Here is a 17,867-nt window from a genome sequence, read left to right as displayed (position 1 = left end):
TTCCGAGCGCGGGGGGCGGCGAGGCGGAGGGGAGAGGAAGGAATGCCTTCAGATGCGAGATACGAGTTACGAGTTGCGAGATACGAGTTACGAGTTACGAGATACGAGGCGACGCACTCTACACATAACTGATCACAGCAGCTGGCCATTGCGACCGCGAAGGTACGTACCTCTATATGTACCGGTATGCATGTACGCCCGAAAGAAAAATCAGCACGTGAACCGAGATAAGCATAACCCATCAGGCGAGAAATATTCACGGTCGGAGTACCGATGCACGGGACAAGTACCTATAGTACCGTACCTGTCTCCTTGGCAAGATATCTGCAGACAGCAGCGCCAACTTTTTTCGCCATGGGCTATCCCGGCAACGCAAGGCACACCATTGGCTCAGCCTCGTGTGGCATGGCTTGTCACTCGCTCGCCACTACCTGCTGACTTGTTCGTTGGCTTGGAGTCGACGATGACAGATTGGACCATTGAACGGAAATAGCCAGCAGAAGCAATTACTGCGGGCAGTTGTTTGGAAGGGAGACGGGGAGGGGATGGCAGGCGAAGCCACGTCGGGCCGCCTGACGAGAGTCGGGTTGGACACTACCTATGATTAAACCGAAGAAAAAGTAATGGCTGATTAGTATTGGTCTTACCCACCGAGGACAGCCTCGAGAATCGTCTTCTTGCTATGTAGCCAACGGTATCGAAGTTTCTGTCCATAAGGCGTACTCGGACGAGAGCACGTGGTAAGGCAGACTCCAGAGTCAGGGCAACAGTGCCGGACTGCCTAGATCTGCTCCCATTTCCCCTGCCCATTTTCTAAGCTTCAGGTGCTCCAATTTCCTTGCTCACTTCCCACTAAGATCTAATGGCTCCCATAGGCTTCCTGTTGCTCTTCCACGTCTTCGTCTTCGGCGTCGCCACGTATAGAAGTAGTTATATCACCCATGCCGACGGCGAGAAGCAACGCTTCAAGCGGATGCTCGACTTCCCATGACCGTTGAACTTCCACCTCTTCAACCTCGCCACGTATGTACCTAAGGTAGTTATACCACCCGGGGTGGTATAACAGTTCAAACTGGGAACAAACCGGGGGTGTTCCCGAACCAACCAACTGTTGAGGGGTAGTGAACTGAACCAACTGCCAAACTGAACCAACTACCAGGTTTTGAACTGGGAAAATTGCTTGTCCCATCAGTTCAGTGAGACTTAAAGTTTGGGCTAAACCCGTCGCCACCACCAACCCACCGAGTAACTACCTCAAATCCACCACCCAGTCGCTACTATCAACCCGGCGCCCAGTAGGACGCCGCCGGTTGACGATCTCCAGGACTATTTTTCATTGCCTGTTGAGAGGAATGTTCGAAACAGTCCTGCCGCGAGCGAATGGTGGCGGGAACCGCGGCAGCAACGTCGTTTTCCTAACACCAGTCGAATGGCCATTGGCATTCTGGTTATTCCAGCCATGTTGGCTGATGTTAAACGGGTGTCCTCCGAGTGCAAGATGATTCTGACTGTTCATCGGCAATCCCTAGGTACCGAGAGTGTTGAAGCTCTGGAGAGTGTCAAGAGGTTCAATCGCCATGCCCACATGGGTAGGTAGCACCAGAGTACTATTTCAGAAATAGTACTGTACATCTTCTATCGCTTTTTCCGTGACCATGGGAACCTATCTCGCCCACTTCACTGCCGTAGCTGAACTGGCAGTTCATCCACTGAACTGACAGTTCTGCCAGTTTTCCCAGGAACAACTACCAGACTTACCTAAACCACCTGGGAACTGACAGGTTCTGTTCCCAACCGAACCGGGAACAAAATCAACCAGAACTAAACTGTTTAAACCATTGTTCCCATTTCAACCGACGAACTGTCGGAGGGTCTGTCCACCCAACGTCGACAGCGAGACGCACCGCCTCAAGCGCAAGCTCGACCTCCGTGGTCCATAGCGCAGCTCCGGGCTCCCCAGTCAAAGCCAATATCTCAATGCCACACGTATGTAAGGAGTCCTCATCCGATCAACCGCGTGGAGCCAATCCCGCACGTCGACCGCATGCATGCACTTCGGTTGCGCCGATTGCGGGCTGCTTGGCTTCAAGTTCCTCTGCGCTGCGCACCGCACACGTCGTACAACCCAGCCAGCCACGAATCTGTATTCTAGCCAAGATGCCGTGACCTGTCGTGTCATGTGTTTCCAAAGCGCAGGCGGGCCCTCTGGTCGTCCCGCTGCGAGGCGAAAATAGCAAATGCACCGCTGGTAGAATGTGATCGATGGTTTCGTTCTCTTTTTTTCACCATGGTCTTGCGTGAGCTGGTATGCCGATGTTGGCTATAGCGGGATACTTGGTACTTGGTATTTGCAGAATATTCCGTCGCCTTGACTCGAGTCCAACCGGAATTCTCCGTAATATTTTGCTGGTGCCACCTTGTCGTGCCTGCATGTTATCTGTGTGATCATACTCGCAGTACCAGTTTATGCCTGCAGCTGGTGTGGATGGACCTCCGTCAATCCATCCTTTCCAGGCCCGCAGGTCGGATATCGAGTGATGGTTGTATGATCCATCCCTCACACACCGACGAGGATGAGATGCGATCGTTGAGTGTGCCTTGAGACCATTCTATAGGTATCGAAGGGATGTGCTGGATACCGATGTATACCGTACATGCTGTTGATGGACACGGGACAGTGGAAACACCACGACTTACCAAGTTACTACCAGCGTATGATACATACTGGGAATGTAAGCTCTATTCCAGAATCCAGAAGAGCCAAACACCTCATATCTTGAATCCAACCCCTTCCGCAACTAAGGCTCTACTATATGGCACCACTGAGCGCTATGATATCTACCTAGATGTTATCAAAGACAGCGACCTATCAGCCGCGGCCGAGAAGGTCGTTCCAGTTTTATTGTTGTGTGTATGTACATAGAAATACAAACGATCCTCCCACTAGTTGAATGGTTGCGAAGCGGTGGAATACCTATTTGTTCTTATGTAGGTACTTCTATGTACCTCCGCAGTCACATTCGCCGATTCCGCCTAACAATCAGCCTCGCCTATAGTAGAATCTGCATCGATGCATCTCGATGAAGAGTTCATCGAGCACCGTTGCATTCTATCGCATAGCCCAGGCAGAGTTTTAGGCGCATGTCTGCTATGCTATGAGTCGATGGCTCCATAAACCATACTGCTTCGGCGTTTGTTAATATTATGCGTCTTATTGCCTGTTCCGGTGTCACTACTACTTTCCACTGTCTGTTAGCATACTGCCCTCATTTCATTTGCGACTGCTTAGCATTACCCATGGCTTCTCTACAGAGTCGGCCTTCAAGCCTTCAAGCCCCCAGCCTAGTCCGGCGATGGCTATCGCCGCATCTTCTGTCTAAGGAAGGCCCGGCTTCGCCGGCCTCATCTTGTTGTCTACACGAGCTCGATTCCCTTATAAGCAGTCTTCTTTCTCTTCTTCCTTGTATCAATACATCAATCAAGTCAAGTTCTTCACTCAATTCCAACAGCGTTACGCCTGGGGTATCCGAACCATCGTTGGTGTCTTGAGAGGAACTCGTCCGAAATGCGATCTCCATACCGCGTCATCATTGCGCATTCGACTGCCAAAAATGCGACGACATGCGTGGTCGCAAAGCTATCGTTCCAGTATCAAGCACTTGCCCGTACATAGCTGTTTCCGTCAAACAAAAAAGACATTCGGTCCACAGTGCTCTGTGCGAGAAAATAGAACGTCAACTTCGCCAGTTTCTTAAGTCCATGATATCTCAAGCAGTGTTCTCTATCGTCCGGTCCGTCCGTCCTGAGCCATGGACCAAGACGGACGGCGTGCCTTCCGTCCATCCGAGCCTCGGGCATGACGGCGAAGTTTATTTCAGCGGACGGACCAGACGGACGGCCGTCGACGGCCGTCCTGGCCGTCCGACGCCAAGCCTTGACTAAAAACTTGATTTCGGGCGTGGACCTTGGGTATGTACGAGTAAAAATACTGCTACTTCTCACAGCAACGGTGTTGACGGTCAGGATAGTTGTGGAGCTGTGATGGTGTTTGTGGAGCGGCAAATATTGAACAGACGCGGTGGTGTGTTAGACATCAGTGCTAAAATCTTGTCAACCCGCGGAAAAATAATCAGGTGACTTGGACGGCCGTCCTCCACCGTCGGACGAGGACCGACCCGTCCGTCCCAGGCTCAGACCTGACGGAGAGATTTTGCAACATTCCGTCTCGGGCTCGGACCGTCCGGCGTTTTGGCCGTCCGTCCCGCCCCGACGGCCGTCCAGACCGGACGATAGAGAACACTTATCTCAAGGCATGATCGAGACGAATATGTAGCAGGGCACGCTTGGATCTCCACTAGTTAGTGTGAACTGAGAAACTATATACCGGTACATAGGTATCCGCAGGCTCGAATCCATGAGTGACACATTTTCGAAATCTACACGAAAAAGGCGTGGTATATATGTTAAAGCTTCATATCTAGACGAAGATCAGTTCTAAACTTAAGAGTAGGGAAGAGGCCATACCTACCGTGGTGAGGATTGGCAGGGGCCAAGCGCCCCCACTCGGAAATCCAGCCAAACGAAGTTTCGTACGAAGTCCCGCCGTCACATACTTACTAGTCGAAATAGCAACCGCCAAGTAGAAACCGGTCGTGATATTTGCGCAACCGGCACTCGTAGCCATCCGGTATCCGGCTCGGCACACCACCTACTAGTACTACCATCATATAACCACATGTCCCCGGATCTAGGTGGCATCCGGGCATTTACCCCACGGGACTGGACTGGACTGGACGGACTGCACCCCGGAAAAACCCTGCTCAGCCTCCGGCCCTCCGGGACTGCCCCACCATTCTGTCACCTAGTGGGCCTTATTGGATTCCAGTTCGAGCTCCGGGGTCCGGACGCCGTATTCTCAGCACTGCTTCCATCATATCTTTCTTGAGGCGGTTCAACCCCCCCGTAATTGTCCAGGCCTTCTCGCCAGCCGGATTCGGACACCATCAAACAGTACGGCGCTGAGCTTTATAGAGCGTGCTACTCCAGAGTCCAGTGGCAGAATACCGTACCTAGGTAGGTATTGCCCTCCCCGAAATGTGGTTTGAAACCCGAGGGCAACGGAGCTGTTGATTTTTTCCTCCCGGGCTGTACGGTAGTTAGCGGTCGAACTTACCCGCGCCGAGAGAACTACATACTCTATTATAGACTTCCATGAAGAAAACTCTTCCGCTGGATGCCGGACAGTGGCTGTCAGCAAAGCCGAAACTCCGGGCTCGGTAGAGCACATACCTCATGGTATCCGTTCTCCACTGAAATCCGCGTCGTCCTTGTTTCGCTGAGCCCGCTCAATTTCGTCTCGTCTCCGGGCATTCCCAAAAACTGTCTGGGCGCCCTGTTCTCGCGCCTGCGATGGAGTGGTGACTTGTGAGGGAACACAAATCGGTTTCAAAGGTTGTATGCAGGTACAAATCCCGATTCTCCGGGTGGGGGCCAAGATTGACGGAGTTTCCACCTGGAACCGGGTACCTCCGAGCGCCGATAAAGGTACCATAAAAGTACGGTATCAACGCCGGGTCGCTGTTTATCCACGTCCTTAATTGTGGATGTTTAAATAACGGGATTCCATATGGTGGCATGAATAGAGTGGATAATAAGCATAAAATGCCCACTTGCGATTGTCTTGGCAGCGTCTTGGCATTGATGTCACCACTCCGACAAACCCACCCATGTTGCATCGCGTCTTCCCGACACCAGTGACAATTCCCCATCCCCAGCCTTGAGTCCCAAAAATGTCCGAACCAGCAACCCCATCCGACCTCGCGGTCCCGGTCACGGTTACAGGCACGAAAGCCATACGCGCTCTGCCGGCGACCACAGTGTGTGCGCTCGGCTCGGGGCAAGCACTGCCGGACCCGGTAGCGCTGATCAAGGAGCTGATTGAGAACTCGCTGGACGCAAATGCGACGCAGGTAACGATCGAAGTCTCGCCAAATTTGCTCGACGTGGTCGTTGTCAGGGATAATGGCCTTGGAATCGCGCCGCAGGATCGCCAAGTCGTGTGTCTGCGCCACTTTACGAGCAAGATCACTACGGTCGAGGACATTGCGACTGTTGCTACGCTGGGGTTCCGTGGCGAAGCGCTGGCGAGTGCCGCCGAGTTGTCGATGGCCATGTCGTTCACGACGAGAGTTGAGGGGGAAAAGGTGGCCGAGATCTACGAGGTTCGTAGAGGCGGGGCTGTCAAGGTTCGAAACATCAGTGCGCCGATCGGAACGACGGTACGCGTCGAAGGCTTCCTGAAACCGTTGCCGGTGAGAAGGGAGAATATGGCGCAGAAGAAACAGGCACTGCAAAAGAAATTGAAGGACCTCGTGGCGAGGTACTACCTCTCGCGGCCCCTCTGCCGCTTCTCGCTGAAGATACTGGCCAAAAGCGATACGAAGAACCATATCGTGTATGTCCCTACTAAGTCTGTACATGAGGCTGTGCGACAAGTGGGGGGGAAAGACCTGGCGGCAGCGTGCGAATGGCTGGTCAAGGTGAGAAACGGCATCGCGGTGGAAGCGCTCCTTCCAAAGACTGGTTGCGATTTCGCTGTTCTCGAGAAGGCAGGACAGTACATCTATGTCGACTCCCGACCCGTCTCTAACGTGCGAGGTGTATTTTCGCAAATAATCAAGCTCTACAGATCCCGAATCAAAGCTATATCACCTCCAGACAACGCGCCCACTAGTCCCTTCCTCTATCTGAACATTCGATGTCCGAAGGGGATATACGATGCGAATGTCGAGCCCGCGAAAGATGACATCCTTTTTGATGCATCAAAGTATCCCGATGTTGAAGCCGCACTGGAAGAGCTGTTGACAGAGATATACGGAGAACCGCCACCAGGCGAAGAACCTGCGAAGACGGCGGAGACGCAGACGAGGAAGAAACAAGGAACGGCTAACAAGGACTTTGGAGTCTTGCTTGCCCGCAGGAAAGATGTCGTCGGTGACATTGAGAAGGATCTTTCCACGCAGCCCACCCCATCGCGAGAGAAACTGGACGATATCGCGAGAGCTCCACCACCGCCTCCTCCTCGTCCTCCCCTTCCCCGTCCTCCTTCTCCTCCTCCTCCTCCATTGGAGGAGGAACCAGATGATCTCGAAGTTCCAGGTAAGAAACACACGCCGCCTCTCAGCTGGATCTCGACTGACAATTGCGTGCAGAAGAGTGGCGAGCAACCGGTGTTTTGACCACACCCATGCGCACGCCAGGAGGCAAACGGCCTCAACCCCGCGGTTTCGGGTCGTCTCCGCCATTCCCAAATCCAACATTTCCACCTATGAGAAGTGGCCGGCGTCACGAAGAACCGAAACGATTAGAGGATCCAGAGAATGCAGGTGCTTTGGACCGCTTCATCGTGAGAATGCCGAGATCGTCCGCGCAAAGGCCGATACCGCGAGCCGGATTCGGTAGTGAACCCGACGAAGAGGTGGAGCCTACCCCGACGAGGTGTGCTGTTCAGGCACCGGCGAGACCCCAGGGTGACCGCCCAGCATTCAATCCTCCGAACCGCATTGCCCGGATGCCCTCCGAGCTCGGAGTCGGAGAGGACGAAGCCGATGAAGTGGATCTGTATGCCCCAGTGAGACGCCGTGCCCTCCACGCCTCTTTTGCGCCCACCGCCACTGTTACACCCGCCGGCTCTTTTTTGCCCGCCGGCTCTTTAATGCCCGCCGGCTCTTTTACGCCCACCGCCTCTTCTACGCCCACTGCCCCTTTTACGTTCACTCCGCCGCCACCGTACTCACCACCTTCTCCGTCGGCCCCACCACCATTGCGAGAGAAAAGAAAATCCCCCCCAGAAGCGACTGCACCAGCACCAGAGCCAACCCGGCGGCGCACCCGTCGCAGCAATAAAACGGATACGAATCCTCTCTTCCCCTACGACGAGAACGAGCAAACCCACAAGCTGATCAAACGTCTCCCCGCCATGACGCCCGGTTATATCAGCACCCTGTCAGCTCGCCGTGTACGCACACCGGCACCCGACACCATGGATAAGTTCGCGGAAACGGTCGTCCAGTGGCTACAGCGCCTCACAGGTGTGCGTGGGGACGACGGGCAGCATCGCGCTTACAGTTATCGGCAGACGACGGGCGAGGTCAGCGTTTTGACCTTCGAGTGACTGCTGGTGGACTTGTTTCTGCTGGTACTGCGATTCGAATGTTTATGTGCGAGGGGGAAATGGGGGTAGAGGTGAAGAAGAAGGGGGTGAAAGAAGATTTTAGAAGTGGAGGGACAGATGGAAGGGCGAAAAGGAAGAAGATGGGGGGTTAACAATTGTATCTCGATGCTCATGCGATCACTTACCTTCAGTCTCTTGGACTGTTGTTGGCGAGTCAGCCTAGGTATCTATCATAGCTTCTAATCACCTTACCATACTTGCGAGCCTTTTCTGAAGAATACTGAACTGTATATATGTAAGTACATAGTTATAGATTTGGGGGGTGCGTTGCTTTCGCGCGTGGGGATGATTCCAGCATGGTTACAGACAAGAAACAACTTTGCCAGACAGCAATAGTCTACAGTAGAGGCCTAATAGCAATCGAGTGACACCGCATCATTATACATGGCACGGCCCACTCCCTACACGGCGTGCAGCATGAATGCAAACACAAGCCCCAACTATGTATGATACAATAGGTATATACTCTACTGTAGGTACACCAGGAGGCTGAAGCAGCGGTCGACACCCCATTCACCACACACGCCCAACCGCCAGGCAAATCACGGGTTCTGGCCGAGTGATGTCGCTCCTTCCCACCACTGCACTACACTTTCCCATCGCTGCACTGCGCTGGCGACCCGCCACTTCCCCAAACTTCACCTCGCGTAAGAGTACGGTAGATTATCGACGCGCGTATCGGCTGAGCTCTTCCAAGCTGCCACCTACTACTTGAGGTAACTACTACTTGAGGTAGGCAACTACATACTAACTGGCCAACCACTTGGGCTTGGGGGGGCTGGGATTCTCCATCGTTTTGCACTTCTCACCCAGTTAGGAAGTCCGGCCTCTCACCTTGTCGCCGTCTTACGCGCTTCGTACCCCTATTCCCGTCATACCAGGTAACCAGGTTGCCCCTTTTCACCATCAAATTGCACAATGGTCAAAATATTCACAGTATGTAGAAAAATTTCACCCAGGAAAAACAGCGACGAATGTGAAGTTGCTCAACGTATTAAATTCCACATCTATAACCAAAAGTAAACGCGCTCCCTGGTATCACATTTCATGTACAAACACACATCCACATCTCCTCCCTCCCCACTCCATCCACAAACTACACTACATTATTACAACCATTTACAAGACGGAAGCACAACCGAAGTTCTGCTCAATACCAGCGGCCTTCCACAGGTCATTGCGGTAAGTAAAGTAGGCAATGTGACCGGGCGCGTTCTCCTCGTACGATTCAACAGCGATCTTCTGGTTCTCGGGCGAGGCGACAGCCTTGTTATTGGATGCACCAGCGGAAGGCCATCCGGCCTCGAGGACGTAACCCTCCTTTCCGCCGCAAACCTTCTCGGCGGCGGCGAGCTGAGTCTTGAGGAAGGCACCGGCTTCGGAGGCAGTGCGCTGACCATCGAAGTAGGGCTGGATGTTGACACCGACGAAGTCACAGGCGTCGCACAGAGCGGGGTTGGCCTCGAGGATGCCGACGGTCTCGGCGGTTGAGATGGGTCCGGTGTAGCCAGGGCCGGCCTTGAGGGTCTCGCGGACGGTGGTCATGTAGTCAACGAGTCCTCCGGCAGTTATGTAGCCGTTGAAGATGGCCTCATTACCGACGATGACGGCCTTGACCATGTCCCATCCGTTCCAGGCGGTGAGGTCCTCGAGGTCCTGGGCACAGGTGCTGATCCCTCCAGCCTTGATGAACAAGCCAACGACCATACCAACACCGTTGGCGCGGCAAGCGTCACCAACGTTCTTAAGACCGTCGCACTCGGTGGAGTAGATACGGACATTGGAGAAACCCTTGCTAGCGATGTCAGCGATGTCGGTAGCGACATCGGCAGCCTTCTTGCAAGTGCCATCATCGGCGTACGGGGAGTAAGTGACGGCCCAGTACTTGCCGCTGCCACCGGAAATCTCGGGGGTCGCGGTGCTCTTGGGGACAGCGGAAGAGGTGGTCGGCTTGTAGCTGGTGGTCGAGAACTTGGAGGTGGACACGTGCTCCTCCTCCTCACCGGTGGTCTCCTCGTAGGTAGGGGTCTTGGTGGCAACGGGGGTAGCCTTGGGGGTGTAGACGGGAGTCTCCTTGGTGACAACGGGAGTGGCCTTGGAGGTGTAGACGGGGATCTCAGACTCCTCGACGGGGTAATCCGGGGTCTCGGCAGGAGTGGGGACCGCAGTGTACTCGGGAGTCTCTGAGGTCTCGGTGGGGTGGATGGTCGAGTAAGGGCAAGTCACGACGACGTTGGTCTTGGTAATGGTCGTGGTGATCTCGGGCTGGACGTAAGTACCAGGAAGGTACTCAGTGGGAACACCGTACTCGACGGTGGTGGTCTCGGTGGGTACGGTAGTGATGGCACCGATGGTGTAGGTACCGGCGGTAGGGCACTCGTACACGGTCTCGTAGATCTTGGAGACGGTGATACCGTCAGTCGTCTCGACGGCGACGTAGGGGCAGGTCACAACGGTCGAGGTCTCGACGATGGTGGTGACACCTCCGTAGGTCTCGGTCTTTCCGGGGACCAGGACGGTCGTCTCGGGGTAGACACCAGTCTCGGTGGCGGTGACGACAACGGTCTTGGCGGGGATCGTGTAGGTACCGGGCTGGGTGTAGGTGACGACCTCAGGGGTGGGGACGGGCTCGTACTCAGTGGCCGTCACATAGTCGTAAGCGGTCGAGGTCTGGACGTTGGTCAAGTATTTGGTGGTGACGGCCTCGGTGGGGGTGTCTGTGGGAGCGGGAGAGTCGGTCGAGTAGACGGGGGTGTCAACGGGACCGGCAGGAGTCTCACCAGCGGGGCAGTCGACACCGGTTCCGGCTCCACAGCTAGGAGTGCCCTCGGCGGGGTAGACAGGAGCCGGGGAGCCAGTCGAGTACACGGGTGTGTCGACAGGACCGGCGGGTGTCTCACCAGCGGGGCAGTCGACACCGGTTCCGGCTCCGCAACCAGCAGTGCCCTCAGAGGGGTAGACAGGAGCCGGAGATCCGGTCGAGTAGACCGGGGTGTCCACGGGACCAGCAGGTGACTCACCAGCAGGGCAGTCGACACCGGTTCCGGCTCCACAGCTAGGAGTGCCCTCGGCGGGGGTTCCGTACGCGGGGGTCTCCTCAGCAGGCGAGTCGGTTCCGTAGGTACCAGTCGCCTTGGGGGTGTCGGTCTCGTAGACGGGCACGACAGTAACGGTCCCGGTGGGGTAGACTGGGTTTGCGCGTTAGACTTGACACCACTAACCAACTGACAACGGGAGAAAACATACTGGTGACAGGGACCACGTAGGAGGTCACGTAGGTGGAGCATTTGCAGTCGTCGGCCTTCTGTTCGAACCTTTTGAAGATGTCGTTGTGGTTGTGACGACGGTGGTTGTGGCTGGCAGCCGACGCGCCACAGATGGCGGTCGCAGCGAGGGCGATGAGAGAGTACTTCATGATTTAATATCTGCAGCACAGACCACGATCCATTAGCCGTCATCCGTCAATCCAAAACACGACAAGATCGCCAATATCGCCAATCTGTCGCCCTCTCAATCGCACTTGGCAGCAACATACCCAAAAGCAGAGAATTCGTTTCGGAACTAGGTATTATGTATCGCGTCGGAATGAAAGAATGCCGCTGAACGAGTGAAGCGGTGGTCAATTAGGTTGCTTAAAGATACGAGTTGGAAATCGTATTTTTTGCGTGGGGGAGGAAGAGAAGGACAGGAGGAAGGAAGAGAGAACGGGGAAAGCTGGCGATTAATAAGGGCCGGCGGCGGGCGGCAGGAACAGTATCTGAAAAGGGGGTACATGGGTCCGGGGGGGAAGTTGCGCCAATTCACCGGGGCCACCACCAGCACCAGCACCACCTCCACCTCACCACCTCCACCTCCACCAGAATTCGGCAGTGAGCAGGGCGGGCACAGCAGCGGCAACAGAGCGCAACACCAGCGGTGGGTCCAGGCAAAGCAAATGAGCTGCCACAGCTAGGCTCGATCGGACCCGCAATCTCGTCCAAAAAAAGGAAGCTCTCCAAGGGCATCATGGGCCGGATCATCCTCGAACAAGGCTAGCCAGTGGGCAGCGCACAAGTCTGGGACGGCGGCGGCGGTGTTTTTGGAACAGGAATCCCAAAGTCCACTTGTCTGGGTGATTTCCGAGGATTGTGAATGTGGGGAACCGCTATTTACGAAGCTGCCCTGCCATTATTGAAGATATCCGGGCCCTCCGGCGACGATGCCACCGCTGTCCGCCTCCTGAGTCTCGAGAGTCTCGAGAGTCTTGTGGAGTGTGGAGTATCAAGAGCCGACTGACCGCCTGCCTGCTTCTGCTTCTGCTGACCGCACAGCGGCACATTACGGATCACGAAGGACGAAGGGCGGGTCTTGGTGGTGACTTGGCCTTTGCGCTATCTTTGCGCATCTTGTGCATAATCATCATGATCATCATCTTTTCACCATCACCCAGTAGGTGTCGAACTTTTGCTCGGAGGTTGGCAAGGCAAGGTGAACAAACAAATATCCAGGTAAGCAAGGAATTCCAGTCGAAGCCTGCGGAATCTCGCGGACCAGGGGTAATTCCTCTGGCACAGGGCCCCCAGAGCTGCAGCTCATCAGAGACAGCCAACCAAACCTCAGCGCGTCCTGCAAGGTACGAGTAACCACTAACAAACCACACTAGGAATATCTACCAGTCCCCCCAGTGCAAACGCTCCAATAGGAAGGATGTTCCATCTCCATCTCCAATTCGGATCGAGCCTCCCCCTGCGTTGGCGAAGCCTCCCTCCCTCCCTCCCCCTCTGATAATTTCGCGCATGGCAGGTGCCTGGCAGGGCACAAAGAAACCGGTTCCTCAACGGCCGGTGAGGGGAGGTGAGATCCGGCTCAAAGAAACTTCCCTATCCAGTCCGCCCAGCATGTCCATTGCTTTCTCTGTTGCGAGGAAAAGATTCTTCGCTGAAGTCCGACAGAGGCGTTGTCAGTTTGTTGTTGTTCTCGCGCGGGAAGGCGAAGGAACGAAGGAAGGAAGCATTTCGAGGCCAAGGCAACATGCTATGCTGGCTGCCGCTATCCCGCCAGCATCGTTAAATTGCGCAGGATACAGCACGGGTACTCTACTATACAAAGTACACAGCTACGATTTCATGGAGCGAGGAGCGAGAAGCTTGAGGGCCATCACCGTGCGTCACCTGGGATCGTTAGGAACGGCACGGAGAAGCCGTGGCTGGATCCTTTCAACTTTGTCGTCTGAATGGGTGGATGACCGTGGTAGTTATGTAACACCATGGAGTGCACACATATCTACAACCGAGTGCAGATGTATTCGCGCCGTTGGTATGAGATGCGCGCCGTTGTTGGTACATACATCTCCGGAACCGCCTACTCGAGTTCATGATGGTATCCAACGCAACGGTGTACAAAGCGCTGGCAAAGGGTGGGTTGCGAACTCAATCGCTGCGTGGATGACAAGCTACTTACCGAAGAAGTTCAGATGGAGACAACATCTCCGAGCGTGGAGTCTAGTGTACCAAACCACTCGATAAGAGCAACTCGTCAGGGGCATCTCACCAAAGTTCCCCCCTTCACCAGTCGGTGAGTCCCCCTCCCTCTCCCTCCCTCCTCCCACCTCCAGCGGTCCTTTCCTGTCCTCTTCCTTCAAGCTTCACCTGCAGTCAGAGCAGATCCCCAAAACCGTATCGCTTCGATATGATATGGATACAGATAACCCGTGTCGATTCCAGCCCGCCCCAAATCTCGTCGCTAAAAAACCAAATCTCGTCGATATGTAAAAAAGAAAAAAAGGAACATGAAACACGCATGAACCCTTTTCCTCAGCTTTTGCTTTGCTTTTGCTTTTGCAAACTTGCAGTCAGCGATCGAGCAGAGGAGACAAATCTCGACAAATCTCGTTCCCTCGCTCGCTCGCTTGTCCGGTCGTGGCGCCTGCACTGTCAGACGTCTCCTCCTCGTCCCTCCCTCGCCCCCCCTCCGGGCCCCCACCGTGATCGCAGCGGAGAAAACCCAACTGGACAGCGGAGAAAAGAGGTTTACCGACCGATTATGTACAGCCAGCCACGTCACCTTCGAACATATGTAAACATCCTGAGCAACCGATGCAAGAAAAGGGGAAGGAAAACGGAGTGTTGTGTTGTGTTGTGTTGTGTACGCGGCCCTGTAGATACATGGAGCAGGTACACGGGTTCAGGATCGAGCGGCAACGGCCCCGCGCCCCACCCCGGTCTCGACTCTCGACTCTCGGCACCGGAAGTTGGAAGCGCATGGTGGCGACAGCATGGTGAAGAAAATAGTTTATCCTCAATCCACAACCCACGGTGTGTATATACCTACATAGATTATTCCACAGTGGCTGTGGCTATGGCATCTTTCGCTTCTTGGTCCCCATTGTTGTGAACCATCAAATTCCAACGACAGATCTGATCGCGACTCTGTGCGTGGTCTGTGTATGCGTGGGGGCGACAGTTACTTTACCGGTGTAAACTATATATGTACCGTCGCGAGTCGCGACTGACGTGCGCGAGTAGAATATCTGCACAAAGATCTCGCCTTGACGTTCATCTCGAACTGGCCCGATGGTACCTGCTTCAGGAGGCCTGTAGCTAGCCATGCCAGAGTACCCACCCTCTGGTCAAACGCCATCACGCAAGACCACCCCATATCACTCGTCGCCAGCAAAAACTTCCTGCCATGCCGAGAAGATTTTCACGCCCAGAGACGCCGGTGTTTCGGAGGGAAAGATCTCGACCTACATATCTACCCGCCATGCCGGAACTAGAGTTTGCACATCCGATTCGCGGCTGGCGAGGCAGAGCAGCGTGAAGAGTAAGAAGAGTGTAGACGGTGTGATCGTATGTAGTGATGTGCATAGTAGAGTAGCGGTGAGGCTATTGTTCGGTGTCACTCATGAAGGTTGTTACCTATACCTACTACCACTAGTATACATGAGCCGCGAAACATGGAGAGGACTCAGAGGAGCAGGCTGTGGATCCGACATGGCAGATGGCTGGTCGCTTTGACTAAGGCTTTAGACACCTACATCTATATGTAGTACTGCGCTTGATACACACGCCGACCGCCCTCCCCATGTGCAGTTGTTCGTACTGCTCGTCTGCATGACGAATTATCCATCCAGCATATCAAGACCACAGTACATTGCCGGTCCCATGGCGGAAACCAGTACCCACAGCTGCGCCCGTCCACCTCCCCGAATCAATACAATCACTTAGGCTCCGTTCATCTAGCCATTATCTCATTATCTGGATATGCCAAGCACGTAGCGCGATGGGGTGAGGGGGGCACCCACCACTTTATGATTTTCGAATTCATGTTTCTAGCACGGAAAAAACCCCGCGTGGTCTAGTGGTTTAGGCCATGCAATCGGCGAGGGAAGTTGAGGGAAAGTTCTGGGTTCAACCTAGGTGACAGACCTTTTTATTCAGCTCTTGGGGTTTCCAGGCCACCCGCCGGGGATGGTGATGGTTTTTGTTTTTGACGTGACGGGTGAAGCACGATATATCACTCGGTGGTGTCATGTGACACCCGCACAGGAGGAGGAAGTGAAGGAGGATTCAGGCTGCCAGCGGGAGGAAACGAATTGGAGAGAGAAATGACGTTTACTGCTGATCGTTCACCCAAATAAACATTGCAACTTGTACGCTATGAGGAAAAAAGGCCGACTTACAAGCAGAAGCCTGAGTTCCCAGTGCAAATGAGCCGCACTTTGTGCTGATAGCGAGTTCACAAGCAGACTCAGACACTCCCAGACGTGCTCCGCCGCTCCGTGTTATACCGATACATACATTATAAATATGTCATGCCGAAACAAGTTACAAGTTACAACCGACGAAAAAAGGTAGAACTCCATGATGCCACTCGGACTCAGTATCACTCGTCGCTCGGAGTGCTAGGTACCGGTATCACTCGGGACCCTCATTGGGACATGATATTGCCATGATCTAGATAGGTCGCATGCAATCAATGATTGAACAAAAAAGAACACCCATTGGGTGGCGGAGCGGATGAAGCAGCGAGACAGCTCACGACCAGCGCTGGTATTGGTACAACAAGTCCAAGCAGATGAGGACCCACTACCTGTTCAAAAACTGCAACAGGTAGTGAGCGAGCTCAACAGAGAGTGCTGTGGTCGGAAACGATCAGGAAGGAGACCGGAAAGAAATGGAAAAACAGGAAGAAATGGAGCACAGCAGACCTGTAACCTGTTTGTAGATGAGTGCTGCTCGGACGCAGTGCTAGAGTACTTAAGGACGACTGGAGCATCGGTCCATCTATCTGGGTTTCCAAGCCACCCACCGGGGTGGTGAAGGTTTTTGGTTCAAGCCACGGTTCCGTTTTTTTCTTTTGTTTATTCAGGAAGTGCTTGCGACCTGGATAGATCATGGCAATGCAAGGCCACGTTCCGGCACGGGTTGTCACTTTATTATCACTTTATCACTTTGTCACTCGTCGCGTGAGATCGCGTGTCTGGCTCCTGCTCGTGTCCGGACTGGGATCAGCCGTTCCCAACCAACCAGAGACAACACACACGCATCGTTAAGTCTACCAAGACCTCAAATGGCGTTGATAATCTATGGATTCTGGGAGCTCATATGGTTGACCGGTCACCAGCGGGCTCAATAGACGGAATCCGCGGTGAGCCAGGCCTAGCACTGTAAGACAGCATACCTAGGAGGACAACTTGAAATTTGGAATTTCACATTTTACCAATCTTCAAGGCGTCCCCGCTGTGGGAAGACCAGAGGTTGTCAGACATCGAAGTACGGCGAAGGACAACGATGCTTGCTACAAGATATCACTCGGCAGTATACATCTCGTGACACGCCTTGTTGGCTTTTTCTTTTCTTTTCTGTTTAATCATCATTGATTCGACTTTGGTAGATCATGGCAGATTAAATGACCGTTTCCACCCGGCTGTCACAGACCGCTAGCCGCAAGCTCGATACCGGTTCCCTATTGCTCTGATCCGGCCAGCCCTCCCGGCGAGTCAACCCTCCCTGCTCCCTCCCTGCCCAACTCAACCCGACAGAAACAAAGAAGGAAGCAAAGAGGGAATGGATGAACGATTGAGGGTAATCGTAGGTCCGGTTCTCGCCCGTCCAACCACCTGTGAGCTCAACTAAGGAATCCAGTTCTTCGTCCATGCCACCCGTGTTTTCTATGTCCTCTGCCGGCGAACCGTCTCCTCATTCGTCTTGTATTTTCTCACCCTGGCTCTCACTGTGTGCAAGCCTATAAAGCTGCCTGGGGTTGGTCACCCTGGATCGGCTGGACAGAGAGGTACCGCGAGGGGTAACGAGTGAAAGCTCGATAGGCGGATGTATTTCCTTGCAATCCGTCGCTATCGTGTACCTAGCCACCTCTTTTCCTCAACTTGATTGGTGCGTTCGGTGGTCTAGCTAAGGGGCAGTGTAGGAGAGGAAAGCGTATTTCTTTGATTCCGTCATATCCGCCCAACCCAGGAGGTAGAGCTTGTGTGAAAAAAGTGTACTGCGGTGTGGCTAGGCGGAGGTTTGAGAAGGGGCGCACCTTATATGGAGGCCGCCATCGGGATTAGCCACGGAATTACGAAGAGTGTGTACGTCGACGGAGTCTAAATAAGTGGTTTGAGTGCAATCAAAGAAGAGCCGGAACGAAAAAG

At 54.1% G+C, this 17,867-nt stretch overlaps 2 protein-coding genes across 2 annotated transcripts; one reads left to right on the top strand and one right to left on the bottom strand.

Moving 5' to 3' along the window:
- Positions 1-5,751: 5,751 nt before the first annotated feature.
- BZA05DRAFT_477649 (uncharacterized protein) lies at positions 5,752-8,558 on the top strand. Its single transcript, XM_051488316.1, has 2 exons — positions 5,752-7,158; positions 7,212-8,558. The coding sequence occupies exons 1-2, from the start codon at positions 5,790-5,792 to the stop codon at positions 8,171-8,173; spliced, it is 2,331 nt and encodes a 776-aa protein (XP_051334992.1). The 5' UTR covers positions 5,752-5,789; the 3' UTR covers positions 8,174-8,558.
- A 544-nt stretch (positions 8,559-9,102) lies between these two features.
- BZA05DRAFT_360160 (glycoside hydrolase superfamily) lies at positions 9,103-11,648 on the bottom strand (the record flags this gene model as incomplete). Its single annotated transcript, XM_051481484.1, has 3 exons — positions 9,103-10,204; positions 10,319-11,008; positions 11,466-11,648. 3 exons carry the CDS (start codon positions 11,646-11,648, stop codon positions 9,353-9,355), a joined length of 1,725 nt encoding a protein of 574 aa, XP_051334991.1. The 3' UTR covers positions 9,103-9,352.
- Positions 11,649-17,867: the final 6,219 nt, after the last annotated feature.

Source organism: Tricharina praecox, assembly GCF_024521635.1.
Source record: "Tricharina praecox strain CBS 144465 chromosome Unknown BZA05scaffold_42, whole genome shotgun sequence".
In the NCBI taxonomy this organism is placed as follows: domain Eukaryota; kingdom Fungi; phylum Ascomycota; class Pezizomycetes; order Pezizales; family Pyronemataceae; genus Tricharina; species Tricharina praecox.
This window is presented reverse-complemented; position numbering and strand designations above follow the sequence as displayed.